Source organism: Bombus pyrosoma, linkage group LG14 (genome assembly GCF_014825855.1).
Source record: "Bombus pyrosoma isolate SC7728 linkage group LG14, ASM1482585v1, whole genome shotgun sequence".
Lineage (NCBI taxonomy): Eukaryota > Metazoa > Arthropoda > Insecta > Hymenoptera > Apidae > Bombus > Bombus pyrosoma.
Genome location: NC_057783.1, coordinates 10,911,044 through 10,924,812, shown reverse-complemented (window position 1 = coordinate 10,924,812; position 13,769 = coordinate 10,911,044). Strand labels below are relative to the sequence as shown.

General features: G+C 37.0%; 3 protein-coding genes and 1 long non-coding RNA gene across 4 annotated transcripts in view; 2 read left to right on the top strand and 2 right to left on the bottom strand.

Moving 5' to 3' along the window:
• LOC122574837 overlaps window positions 1–13,769 on the bottom strand; it is a 96,503-nt gene that overhangs the window by 38,441 nt on the left and 44,293 nt on the right. The window lies entirely within an intron of this gene.
• Window positions 3–1,810, top strand: LOC122574831 (cytochrome P450 9e2-like). The gene has a single exon (XM_043742918.1). It carries the CDS (start codon window positions 77–79, stop codon window positions 1,628–1,630), a length of 1,554 nt encoding a protein of 517 aa, XP_043598853.1. The 5' UTR covers window positions 3–76; the 3' UTR covers window positions 1,631–1,810.
• On the top strand, window positions 1,952–10,120 carry LOC122574830 (cytochrome P450 9e2-like). The gene has a single exon (XM_043742917.1). It carries the CDS (start codon window positions 4,623–4,625, stop codon window positions 6,198–6,200), a length of 1,578 nt encoding a protein of 525 aa, XP_043598852.1. The 5' UTR covers window positions 1,952–4,622; the 3' UTR covers window positions 6,201–10,120.
• LOC122574827 (cytochrome P450 9e2-like) lies at window positions 9,880–12,550 on the bottom strand. The gene has a single exon (XM_043742914.1). It carries the CDS (start codon window positions 12,297–12,299, stop codon window positions 10,698–10,700), a length of 1,602 nt encoding a protein of 533 aa, XP_043598849.1. The 5' UTR covers window positions 12,300–12,550; the 3' UTR covers window positions 9,880–10,697.

The following is a 13,769-nucleotide window of genomic DNA, read 5'->3' as shown; positions in this document are numbered from 1 at the left end:
TTAGTCTTCTTGGTAAGATAACACAGCGCACATCCTGTCATCGCTAAACTCTGGCACCTATACCGTCTACTTTACCATGGAGTATCTACCAATCGCTTTGTCCATAGTGACAGTAGTACTCGTCGTTATTTACTACTTTACCACGAGAAATCATAATTTATTCAAGAAGCATGGAATTCTGCATATTCCACCGACGCCACTGTTTGGAAATATGGGTCCCTTGCTTAGACGACAGTGCACCATGCACGATTTAATTCTCAAAATTTATCAATTACATCCTGAAGCGAAATATGTTGGCTTTTACGAATTTCTGACGCCTGTTCTAATGCTCCGCGATCCGGAACTGATTAAAGCTGTCACCATCAAGAACATTGAACACTTTCCAGACCATCGACCGTTCGCGTACAAGGAAGTGGACCCTTTGCTAGGGGGAATGTTATTTTGTCTGACAGGTGACCAGTGGAAGGAGCATAGAAATATGTTGTCTCCCATGTTTACTTCTAGCAAGATAAAAGGTATGTACAAACTGATGTCCGATTGCGCGGTCAAGTTCGTGGACCATTTAACGAAAGTGCCGGAGAACGAGCGCGAAATGGAGATGAAGAGCCTTCTAAGTAAATATACAAACGACGTGATCGCTACCTGCGTGTACGGTGTCTCCGTGGATACGATAAAGGAACCGAATAACGTGTTTTACGTGTACGGTAAAATAGGTACAACCTTAGTAACTTTCAAAAAATCTCTAACAATGTTGATGCACAAAAACGCCCCATGGTTGGCGAAACTCTTGCAATTTAAATACGTGGAAAGCTACGTCGAGAAATTTTTCTCCAATATCGTGACAGACACGGTTGAAGCTAGAGAAAAGAGTGGCGCTTATAGATCGGACGTCATACAGCTATTGCTAGAGACTAACAAGAAGAAGGAACCAGGAAAAGGTATGAGCGTGGAAAGTATGGCCTCTCACGCTTTCAGCTTCTTCTTCGGCGGATTTGAGGCCGTTTCCACGCAGATCAGCTTAGCGACGCACCTGTTGGCCGAGAATCCAAATGTTCAAAAAAGATTACAACAAGAAATCGACGAAGCATTGGAAAACAACAACGGGCAATTAACCTACGCTATTCTAACCGAGATGAAGTATCTAGATGCCGTGATGAATGAATCATTGCGACTGCATCCGGTAGCTATATTCCTTGACAGGCTATGTGCTAAAGATTTCGAACTGCCACCTGCGTTACCCGGTGACAAACCTTTCACGATCAAGAAAGGAATGAACGTTTGGATTCCTGTGAAAGCGATTCATCACGATCCACAATACTACGAAAATTCCTTGAAATTCGATCCAAACAGATTTTTTAAAAGTGGTAAGATTATAAACTCGGACACGTATATGCCATTTGGCTTTGGGCCCAGAATGTGCATCGGAAACCGGTTTGCACTCACAAAGATGAAGGTATTGCTATGTCACCTTCTTGCCAAGTGCAATGTCAAGATCGGACCGAAAACGACAACTCCGTTAGAATTCGAGAAAGGTGTGATAAACGCAAGTCCGAAAAATGGATTCTGGTTGATCATTGAGCCAAGGAAAAGTTCTTATCGCTTTGCCCAGATCAACGGAGATGCCAATTGAATTTGTACGAATGGAATATGAAGTAAAATAGCCTTTAATTTCCTTGTGTAGAAAAGTTTAAACCTTTAAAATGATACGTCTATCATACGTTCGCATCATTAAACGATTAGTATCATGTAATGTACAGCTTGTGAAATATAGAAACGCAAGAACGCATTAAATTACTCTTGTTACACGTAATTACACTTATAGTATCGTACGTTACTCTGGTGCAATCTCATCTCCAATACGCACCGGCAATATGAACGCCAAGCACTGAGAAATCCTGTTATCTTCCGGAAAATATCCAACATCATTTTCTCAGGTTCCTTGCGTATAAGAGGGGCGACCTGTATAACGATCATGATTATTCAGCGATTATTGTCTCAATTGAATATATTGTAAGTAGAGCAGCGTACGACTATTAACGAATTATCATTATTACGCAATATTTGGAACAGAATTAACTGACCTGATCCAACAATACGAATTAACTTCGATATTCCCTCCTATGTCTCCAGCATTCGATATTATTCCATATCCCTATTCGCAAATCGGCATTCGGTAACAATATCATCAACAGAATCAGCATTTGTTAATAAATACATCGACCAACAAGACTTCCTTTTACCCCCGATCAAAATGTAAGAAGAATGCGTTTGTGAAATAATGCAATATCTACTATCTTTGTGCGACACTGATATTATGTATTGTATATTGATTGTCATGTTGTACTCTTGTATTGCGTAAAATTTTGTGAAACTTATTTTGTTAAACTTATGCATAAGAATTTGATTGTTTATCTCGTTATGCTTCTAATATTTTGCTACATTATTATAAAGAAAGTTTCTCTCCGTTAACTAAAATTTTTTACTGTTATTATTATTCAGTTTATTATTATTAAACAGTTCTATTACTTTAAGATATTACCCAAAATTATTAAACGGTTTTATTTTTGTAAAGAATCGGTGTGTTATTTAACCCTATCCCTAAAACTGAATTATTCCTACTTTGAACTCTAATTAGGAATATATTTAACTTAGAAAAATTAGCAAACGATTGTTTCTCGTATCTGTTTTTCATCGGCGATAAATTCCGCATGTGGCATCTAAAGCCTACGTTATGGTAATACAAGTTCGGTCCATTGATACAAATAACAATAATACTTTCTTTCCCCAACCGAAATGATATAGTTACGTATGTATAACATTGTTGTATGCACAATTTAGTATCGTAATAACATTCCTGTTACAGTCCCATCATAATGTAACATAAATATCGTTCTCATTTATTTCGTTCGTATGTAGTTTTAAATTGAGATGACCGAATTGGATAAATCATCCTGTATATTGATTTATTGCCTGACAGAAAATCAGATTCTCGGCAAATCACAATGCAATGTATAATATGCTCAATGGAATAATTTATCAACGGTAGTTACTTCCATAATAAATTTCCGATTCGATCGAAACTCTTGATTAACGATTAACAATTGATTTAATCTTACCTAAGGAATTCTTGTTTGTAATTCTTTTTAGGAATTTTATAAATAATTTTGTGAGCTAACGACGGATAAAGGATGGCATAACAAATATGTTTTATGATATTGTACGGCTTGTAATGTCGAGTAATCGTGTACACTGTTACGCGTGGCACAGAAACACCAGCGATCTAAACCATACCAGCATATCAGCGTTCGCACGTACTTGACCTTGTTTCAGAGAGTTGCGTCTGGTAAAATAGTGTCGAAACGCGCATCAAAGTCCAATGCAAAAATCACATAGCGGATGCCGCACCGGGCAGGAGTTCATCAAACACCAAGAGATAGATGAACGAGTTCATAGATCATCGAGTCCAAGCTTGCTTAAAATTCCAAAAAAATATTCTTGACTTTTATCTCTGCTGCTTTGAACCACTATATTCGTATCTGCGACTTTTCTTTGGAAACATTGTCAATTCCTTACGAAGAGATCCTCATCGTTCGGGCATAACGGTACATATTTCAATACATACACATACATATCAAAACATCTTATTGGTTAGATTATTCGATCTCGTTGATAGGACAAACGCTTCTTTTCAATAACTTATTCGTTTACGTGTGTCTAAGTGTTCTAAATATATCGAATATCTCAAATCTATTATAAAATATTTGAATTTTTCTATTCCACGATTCAATACCTCCACTATGCCTTAACGTACTCCAATTATTCACATAGGAATTTGTGTCAACGCATTGTCCACAAGATGATGTCACCGTGAACAATGATTTTATTCCGATCGTAACTTTAAAATCATTTAATTCAGAAACTTTTAAATTAGTCGAGACATACGTACGAAAATTTACAGCTAGATTAAATATTATTTTTACACATTATGATGTAATTATTTGTCATAAGCCATGCACTGTCGTTTGACAATTAATCTAAAGACAATCAGATAGGTTAGCCAATTCGATTGACGAATCGATCCGGCTGATACAATAAAACAAAAATGAGTGTGAATCTAAGATAGCTGTAAGAAAACGTAAAGCTTCAAACGCTTGGTCACGTGGTTTTCGTCAGCCTGGATTCTAGGAAGAGGAAGCGAAAATACTCTAGGGAACCATAAATTAAGCCTTCTCCAGTAGCGTCATAAGCTAGAAGCCTCCGAAAAAGATTTGCGACTGCAAGGTATAGGATATTCCGTAATACATTGTGCAATTATCAACGTTTAAATAAGCAGACAAACGTTTAGGAGATACTTTACGCATTTCCTACCCTCGCTAAATAAATCATGGCAATTTTTACGAAATACAGATTTCATCTTTTTCGTTTTTGCTTACGTAACGTTAAAGATTAGGGAGTTGATTACGCTTGAGACATTCCTGCGTATCAGAATATAGACATGTCCTCTTACTTATTTATGTATATAGCTACGCGATAAATTGATCGACCTTTAGTTATTCGGAAAGGCCGACACAGCAAACATCGTGTCGGAAGTGAAATTCTGATAGTGGTTGTGGTATATTCGAATGGAGTATCTGTCCCTTGGTCTGTCTTTGATAGCGATACTGATCGCTATCTACTACTGTGCCACAAAGAATCATAATTTATTCAAGAAACATGGAATCCTGCACATTCCACCGATGCCATTGTTTGGAAATATGGGATCCTTCTTCGCAAAACGGTCCACCTTGCAAGACACCATTTTGGAAGCTTATGAACTTCATCCTGAAGCGAAATATGTTGGCATATACGAGTCACTCACGCCTATCATAGTGCTCCGCGATCTCGACTTGATCAAGTCCGTCAACATGAAGAATTTCGATCACTTTACCGACCATCGTAACTTTGTCTTCAAGGACATGGACCCTATATTTGCCGGAATGCTGTTTTCTATGAAAGGCGGGCAATGGAAGGAGCAAAGGAGCATATTGTCACTCGCGTTTACTTCCAATAAGGTAAAGGATATGTTCAATCTGATGTCCGAGTGTGCTACCAGATACGCGAACTATTTGTCGAACCTAGCGGAGAATGAGCGTGAAATGGAGATGAGGGATCTGCTGACTAAATATACCACCGATGTAATCGCCACCTGCGTCTACGGTGTATCTGTCGACACCATAAAAGATCCGAAGAACATATTTTACACGTATGGCAGATCGACCACGTTCACTAGTTTCAAAAAAGATATGGCAATGTTGGCGCAAAGGAACCTGCCCTGGCTGGCGAAGCTCTTTCAGCTCAGATTTTTGGAGAAACATATAGCGAAATTTTTTACCGACCAAGTGATCAACACGATCGAGGAAAGGAAACAGAATAGCACTTATCGATCAGATATTCTACAACTATTCATAGATGTAAACGACAAGAATGGTCCAGGAAAAGGTATGAGTACGGAAAACATGGTTAATCACGCTTTTAGCTTATTCTTTGGTGGAACTGATTCCGTTGCAACGCAGACGAGCTTTCTGTTCTACCTTCTAGCCGAAAATCCAGAGATTTTGAAAAGACTACAGGAGGAAATCGACGAAACGTTGGAAAATAATAACGGACAATTGACTTACGATGCCATACAGAAGATGAAGTACTTGGATGCCATGATCAACGAAGCGATGAGATTGCAACCAATTACCGTATTCTTGGATAGACTATGCGTGAAAGATTTCGAGCTGCCACCAGCCTTACCTGGTGAAAAACCTTTCACCGTAAAAGCAGGAATGAACATCTGGATACCTGTTGACGCAATTCACCACGATCCCAAGCACTACAAGAATCCGCAGAAATTCGATCCGGATAGATTCCTCGAGAATGGAAAGAAGATCATAAATTCGGGGGCGTTTATGCCGTTTGGTTTCGGTCCCAGAATCTGCATCGGCAATCGGTTCGCGTTAACAGAGATAAAGGTATTGCTGTGCCACATTCTCGCCAAGTGCAACGTCAAGATTGGATCGAAGATGTTGCTTCCGTTGCAATATGAGGAAGGTGTGATAACCGCCTATGCTAAGAATGGATTTTGGCTGAATGTTGAGCCCAGAGAAAATTCTTGCTGCACGTCTCAAACTAATGGAACGACAAAGCATCTGAATAATGGAAATTGTAGAAATTGAATTTGCGAATGAGTGATCTTTAATGCGATTAAAATCTTCTTCGCGTACGGAGTAGTGTTTTTCGGTTAACTCTATGTCGGCGGACGTCACGCCGAATCAGTCGTAACCCACGTGATCCATACGTTGGCATAATTTTGTTTGGAGCATACTGAAAATGTTTTGTAATATGAGCCTCGTCCCTTCCTCTCTATTAGCGATAAGAAAACTCTTCCACTATTTCGGTAACAAGGGCAGAAAAGACATTTTGGAGTAAAAAAAATTTACTGCGAATCCAACGACGCAGCGTCCGTCTTTCGAATGTTAATCCCAATACTGACTAAAGATTGCTATTTATTTTACTTAATGTAATATAAGCAAAATAAAAAGTTTCTTATATAATTCGTGATCTGATTGATTATTCGCTCGTACTTCGAAAGATTAATATTGTGCAATGAACAATTTGCTGAACATAATTGTTTCGTTAGAGTTTGACAAAAAAATATTCTGTTTTTTAACAAGTTTATGACGTAATTGAAACATTAAGTTCAGAAAATTTGATTGGCATAAATATAGAATGAAATAAATTCAAGGATGCGTGGATATACATATAACATATGTATACTAACTATTACATGAGAAAAGTTCTTTAATTGCAATTAATGAAAGAAAAATATCGTGAACTAAGTAAAAAGAGCGACTAATCATGATGAGTAAACAAATAAATAGAATGTTTGACACTTGTGGAAGGAAAATATTATAATCGAGAAAGTATTGTTTCGGATAGTTTGGAAGGTAATGTTAATTTTTATTCCGCATGTGAAGTTTAACAGAAGCACAAATTTACTGCGTAATTATATATCGTTTATCTGTAAATTATATGTATAAATATGAGTTATAATTTTTACCATAAACAATAGTCTTCAAAGCTATAAAAGTATATGTTATACATTAATAAAAGTGTCAACAGTATTTCGCGTTTCGATAATTGGTGCAATTTATTGTAACTGTAACTTATTTGCCATAGTTTTATCGTAGGATATATACCACTGCGAAGATGAAGAGGGAAAAAAGGTAGAAGAAGAGCAAGAAAACTAAGATTCGTTTTCCCTTTTAGCCATCGTTTCGCGCCTTTTTCCACTAACACGACAAGACAATACACTGCTTGAATCCACCCTTACGATCTTCAGTTCATTAATTCTGGCCAAAAGCCGGTCTTGATGGTGTTGGTTCGATCGCTAACCTTCGGTCTTGGAGCTTTCCTTTTCATCCCTTCCACGCACTCACCGTAGCTAAAGTGAATTACATTAGAGGGGAGAGGGTAGTTTTATCGAGTCAACCTGCTAGATATTTCCTAAGGCACCTAAGGGTCGTTGGATCGGAAACGGATCCTTTAACAACGACCAACCTTCCGAAGAAGTTGCACGATAATCTGCACTGGACCAAATTGCTTCCCCGCTTCGTCGAATATAACTTGTTGATCGTTTATGAAAATATTCGTTGCGTTGTTTCCTATCTCGGCCAACTCCGTTGCTATTGTCAACTATGTATCTAGTTGTTATTGTTAACTTCGTTTGGCTGTTGTTAATGTTGCTAGTCGAGTGTTGGTTTAGATTGATTTCCGAAGGAACTTCATGGTAAATGTGCGTAGTTCTCGTCGCGTGGACATTCGTAAGGAACAGAGATTTTATTACGACATTGTTGTTGCTGTAGTATTATACCGTTGAAGGTCATAATAAAATGATTAGAGGTAATATAGAGATTTATTATAACGTTATCTAAGGATATCGTACGTTATTAACATTAGCCGTGCGAGAAAATAACTCTTAATAAAATACTCATCTTTCGTCAATGTGCTCTTCGTCGAAGAGATTTCCATATCTGAGTTTCGTTTCGTATCTTTTCAATAGTCGTCATAGTTAGTTCAATTAAAGATTGCCACGTCGTTGCTTCGTTAATTATCTTCGAAGAAAAAATGTCACTGATAACTTTATCCGTTTAAAAGTTACAACTAGGTACAATTACGTAGTTTCATACAAAATACTTTTCGCAATCTAATCTAGCGATATTTAAGTTCCTTGTAAGCTACTCGCGTGTTTTCTAAAAATATTCGTATGGTGTCAAAGAGGACATATAAGTTGTTTGTTATTTTCTTTTTTATAGTGATACGATTTTATGCGGGTACAACCGCGTACTTACTATTGACAGGTCAATTAATCCATTGCGTACATTCACAACGAGTCCTCTTTTGAATATTTATAAATAGAATGATCGTTCCCAAATAAAATTCAAAGTAATTTCAATTGAAGATCCACAATCGCTTCAAATGGACATCGATGGTCGTTTAAAATTGAAATCCCCGGTTTGAAATTGTGACAAATTACAGTCTACGATCGTCCCAACGTTTAGTCTTGAACCTTGTAAACATTCCAAATTGAACAAGCGGAATAAGACAGAGGAAATCGGGTAGCAATCACAAACTTTCGCATCTAGAAACTATAACATAATAGACCTAAGATTATCTTCGGAGGACAAAACGTTTAGAATAACCCAATCATTTAATAAATTTAATGAATATTCATTGCTTTTCCTCTGGTGTGTTTCAAGAAGTTATAAAAAGAAATGATCATACGTATTTAATCGTCCCAGCTACCGATCGAAACCCTGTCTAAAGACAAAGTTCGCGATTCCCAGAAAATCGAATATCAAATCCATGAGAGTTCGCAGCATATTATCACAATTTCTTAAACCACGAGCATGAAGAAGTAGGTCACAATTAGGTTGGTGCGATATCCGCGTAATATTGTGACGAGCAACCAGCTCGTGATGTAACAGCTTGTATATACGCGGGAACTCGCTCATTAAAGCAACATTCACAAGGTCGTATGGCGTCTTTACCACTAGGCGATCACGTAGTAGAATATATTACACATACGACTGTTATACGTATCTCGACTCCATGTTACGTGCTGGACATGCAGAGACGATGCTGACGCATCCGGCCAGGATAATTGAGATGGACGCGTAACACGTATCCATTATATGACCAGGAACACGCCACGATTCGATCCTCCTTTTCATTTCTTCTCCGATTCGTTTCGCTAAAATACGAACAGGTTAAACGGTGGCGGAAGAATTTTCTGGGATACCCAAAAAATTCTTCTCTATCTCTATTGTCTTTTTCCCCCTTATTTACGATCGCGCGGGAAGGTTGGAGAAAGAAGTAAAGAACCTCCAAAACTGAGACATATCGGTGCTTAACGGAAATTGACTCGTAAAAATAATACAATAAATAAAGAAAATCGACAAAAAGGATTGAAATGTACCTTAGGTATAAACACAAAGCTGATCGAAAACTTCTTTAACATCTTTGAACAAAGATATTGTTTTGTTCGCATTGTTTAATGTTCAGGAAACGCAATTGTATATCGAATCTTTTCTCTATCAGAAAGAACTTTGGAGCCCCAGACGGAGGATGCTATCGTTAATTATTTAGTTTACGATACCTGAAACTTGAAATTTGTGAAACTAGGACAAAGAAGTATGATATAGACAGTATGGTATTATCTTAAAAACAATAATGTAATCTTATTATAACAAGAATCGATTATAGATTAGAATTATAAATTCTATTTCCCAATACAAACTTGTATTTATTTAGTTTGTTTCTCTATTTGAACCCAAAATATTTTTATACCAAATATTAATTTTGTTTAATCATATTTTATTATAACAGATACATTTATCTAAATAATAAAAAGTATACAGATGTTAGTATACAGAGAAAATCCCGTAAACACGTATAAAGGAAAAAAAAGCTATAAAACATCGATCGAGTTATTAGATCATTAGATCTGATGTACTACATCATCCGTCAAGCATTTGGCAAACCAACTGGATAAGAGTACGCTTATAGGATATTAGTAATGGTTATTTTCTATAAATTCTAAAAAATCATATTAATCATAAAAATCGTATCAATAAAAAAATCATTTGACAAAATACTAGAATCGCTTAAAGTTATGAAAATTTAACGATGTTTTAACACAGTTAAATAAAATAAGATGTATTTCATCTCCGCAAAAGTCACTACGTTCTTCGTTGTTAAATAGAATCATTTTCAAATTGTTGATTTTGAATATAGATATCTAAGAGTGTTTCTCTGTTCGAACCAAAGAGAAATCGTTGACCCGAAACTTTGTACAATTCGTATATTTTATGCGTTACAATGAAAATATTATACGAAAGCTTTTTATTTATCTATACACTTTGAATACCCCAAGTATATGTGTTTTTCACTTTCTTTCGCGAAACAAGCATCTCGATTCTTAATACCTCGAAATCAAGTGACAATGCGAATAACTAAATATAAACGTTTGAAGTGATGTGTTCAACTCGAAACCTTCGGTTTTGATTTCTGGTTTACCGTCGATCTTATCGCATTGAATATATCGAAAAAATATACGTAGATATTTTCAAACGAAAGTTCGGAAGATTGATATCACAAACATCGCATATGACTTAATTGTCTGGATGTCTATCAGGAATCTTCTCGATAAACATCGTTGTTCCTGGAACCGTAATTTTCTCGACCTCGCCTTTCTTTATGTTTCTCGGTTGAATGTTAAACCAGAATCCATTCTCTGATGTCATAGCAAATCCTTTTTTGTTCAATTTCAGCGGTATAGAAGTCTTGGCGCACGGTATGAGGTTACACTTTGCAAAAATATAGAACAACAAAACTTTCGTCTCCAATATCGCGAATCTATTACCAATACACATTCTAGGTCCCAAACCAAAGGTAAAGAGCGAACTGGAGTTGAGCATCTGTTTCGCATCGTTGTTGAATCTATCAGGATTGAATTTGTTTGGCTCTGGATACTTCTGTGGATCGCGCTGAATTCCATAAATCGGTATCCATACGGTATCATTTTCTTGGACGATGTAGGGGTTTTTTCCAGGCAAATGTGGCGGTAATTCGAACGGTTTTACGCAAAGTCTATCGACAGCCACGATGGTCGGATACATCCTAAGACTCTCGAGAATGACAGCGTCCAGATACTTCATGCCGTTGATAGCCTCGTACGTGGCTTCGCCCTTACAATCCTTCAAAACCTGATCGATCTCGTCTTGCAATCTCCTCTGAACTTCCTCGTTCATTCCAACCTCGTAAGCAGCGAAGCACATCAGAGTAGAGGTGCTTTCGAATCCACCGAAGAAGAAGACGAACGCCTGGGCAGTCATGTCTTCGATGGTCAACTCCTTTCCTGGGCCTAATTTCCCTCTCGTTTCCATCATCAGCTGAAGCATATCCGGACGAACGATACCTTTCTCGTCTCTGGTCTTTATCGTAGTAGCCACCAAGTCTTGGAAAAAATCCACGATCTGCTTCTTAATTATCCTAATATTTAACGCTCGAGCTACCCAGGGCAAGCTTCTTACAATGAAAAACTTGATGGATTGCGATCTTCCAAAATGAGTAGCCTCTCTACCGTACACGTAAAAATTGTTCTTCGGGTCCTTTATCGAGTTCACGTTAATGCCAAAGGCACAAGTGGCGATTACGTCGTTGGTATATTTGGTGAACGAATCTTTTAACTCCAAAGTAGTCTGGTCGGCAGGCAAAGAAGCGAAATAATCGCCGTATTCCTTAGCGCATTCGCGCATTAGTACGAACATCGCCTTCATCTTGCTCGACGTGAAGGCTGGACTCAACGTGTTTCGTACTTCCTTCCATCTTTCGCCACGAAGGGCAAATAAATTCTTACCAAACAGGGGATCTCTATCTACGTTATCGAAGGATCTGTGATCTGGAAAATGATCGAAGTTCTTCACGGTGATCGACTTGATCAGTTCGATATCTCGAATCATAACTATGGGTGAGGAGAAGTCGAAAAAACCGATGTACTTCGAATCGGGAAACGCCTGGTACATTTTTTCAACCGTCTCGGCGAACGAGATTCGTTGAAGTATGGGCTCCCAAATGCTTCCTAGTAGCGGGACGTAACTGTAGTAAGGAATCCCGCGTTTCTCAAAGAAATCGTAGGCCCGAGTGACTCTGTAATAAGCTACCGCGATTACGGCGACCACCGCCGCGATTATTGGCCACCAGTTTATTTCCATCGTTATTATTCAACGCTTCTACTGGGTATTCACTAGTATAACACCACACAACCACCTATCAGAAAACTAGATCATTGCTTTTCTTTAAAGAGATTCGACTTTCGTTCGGTAATCACGAGAAAAGTTTATGTTCGATTCGATGTTAAAAAAAAGTTTAGAAGCTGTCAACGTATATGGATACTCTCATGTGAGAGAGTGGCCGAAGACGCGATTGAATGATGCTCACGCTAGAGCGCTGCGTGCGTACTGACTGACTATGACGGGTTGATGGAGCTGTTAGTAGCCGTCGGGCTATTTATGCTAGAGCGTACATTTATTATGTATGTGAGAAAACAAGTCTTATCAAATTTCTGTGTATTTCTCGACTGTGTATTCTTTGAATATTTCTTATTTCTATCTACCGTTTAACGATATGATGTTGTAGAAATTATTAGTGATTTAGTCGTCAACTATGCTTTATTATTTTAGTTTTTATCTGTCTAATAGGTAAATATATCTTATCGGATATAGATGTCCTTCGTGCATTTGTATGTTTATACATTGTTTCGCGTTATCATCGCTTTTTTACTTATTAGACTACATAAACATGAGTCATAATCGTCTTTATTTTTATGCCACTATTCCTTTGAAAATTCCTCGACTAGAGAAATTTTCTTAATCACAATTATGCGATGCTATTAGACAATAATGTAAATTAAGATGATCGAAGAAAAAATGGATATTATTCTCGGATAATATTTGAATTTCCTATGCTGTATTTGAAACCTTTCTAGATTTTCTTTCCCAAAGAATTATGATATAACGTAATATAAAATCGTATAAATTTTATGAATACGAAATAACGTGGTTAATGCAGAGATTCGGTGAGAATAATTAAACGACGAATGTATGAAACTTGACGCTATAATATAGAAACCGAAACAATGTCCAAAAGTATGTTTAATATATTTTTTTGCCAAAATTTCGTACGTATTATACTGTACAAAAATGGAAGCAAGTAAGGATATTCTTCGATATACCGCGAAATATGATAAACGTAAAACTTCAAAGTATAAAGAAATCTGCACAATTGTCGTTTCTTTTTTGCCTAATTTAATATCCTAATATAAATTCGAATCATTTCATATTTGGCGAAATTAATATATCGCCAAATCAAACACGTATTTCTTTGTACAAGGTTCCTAAATTTTATTGAAAAATTGAAATTTTTTGTATATTTTCGAAAAGCGAGATATTCGGTTCGGAATATGCGCGGAAAATTTCATACGGAAATTTGAAATATTAACGAAGTTAAAGGAGTACAAAGTCACGTGAGTGCAATTTCGGAAGCATATATCCCAAAACTATATTTATGATATTGGTTGTCGCGAAAACTAATTATCCAATTAACTGCAAGTTTTACATGCACACATAAAAGTATGTACATTCTTCTATGGACCCGTAAGAATGGATTGTAAAATCTATTATGTT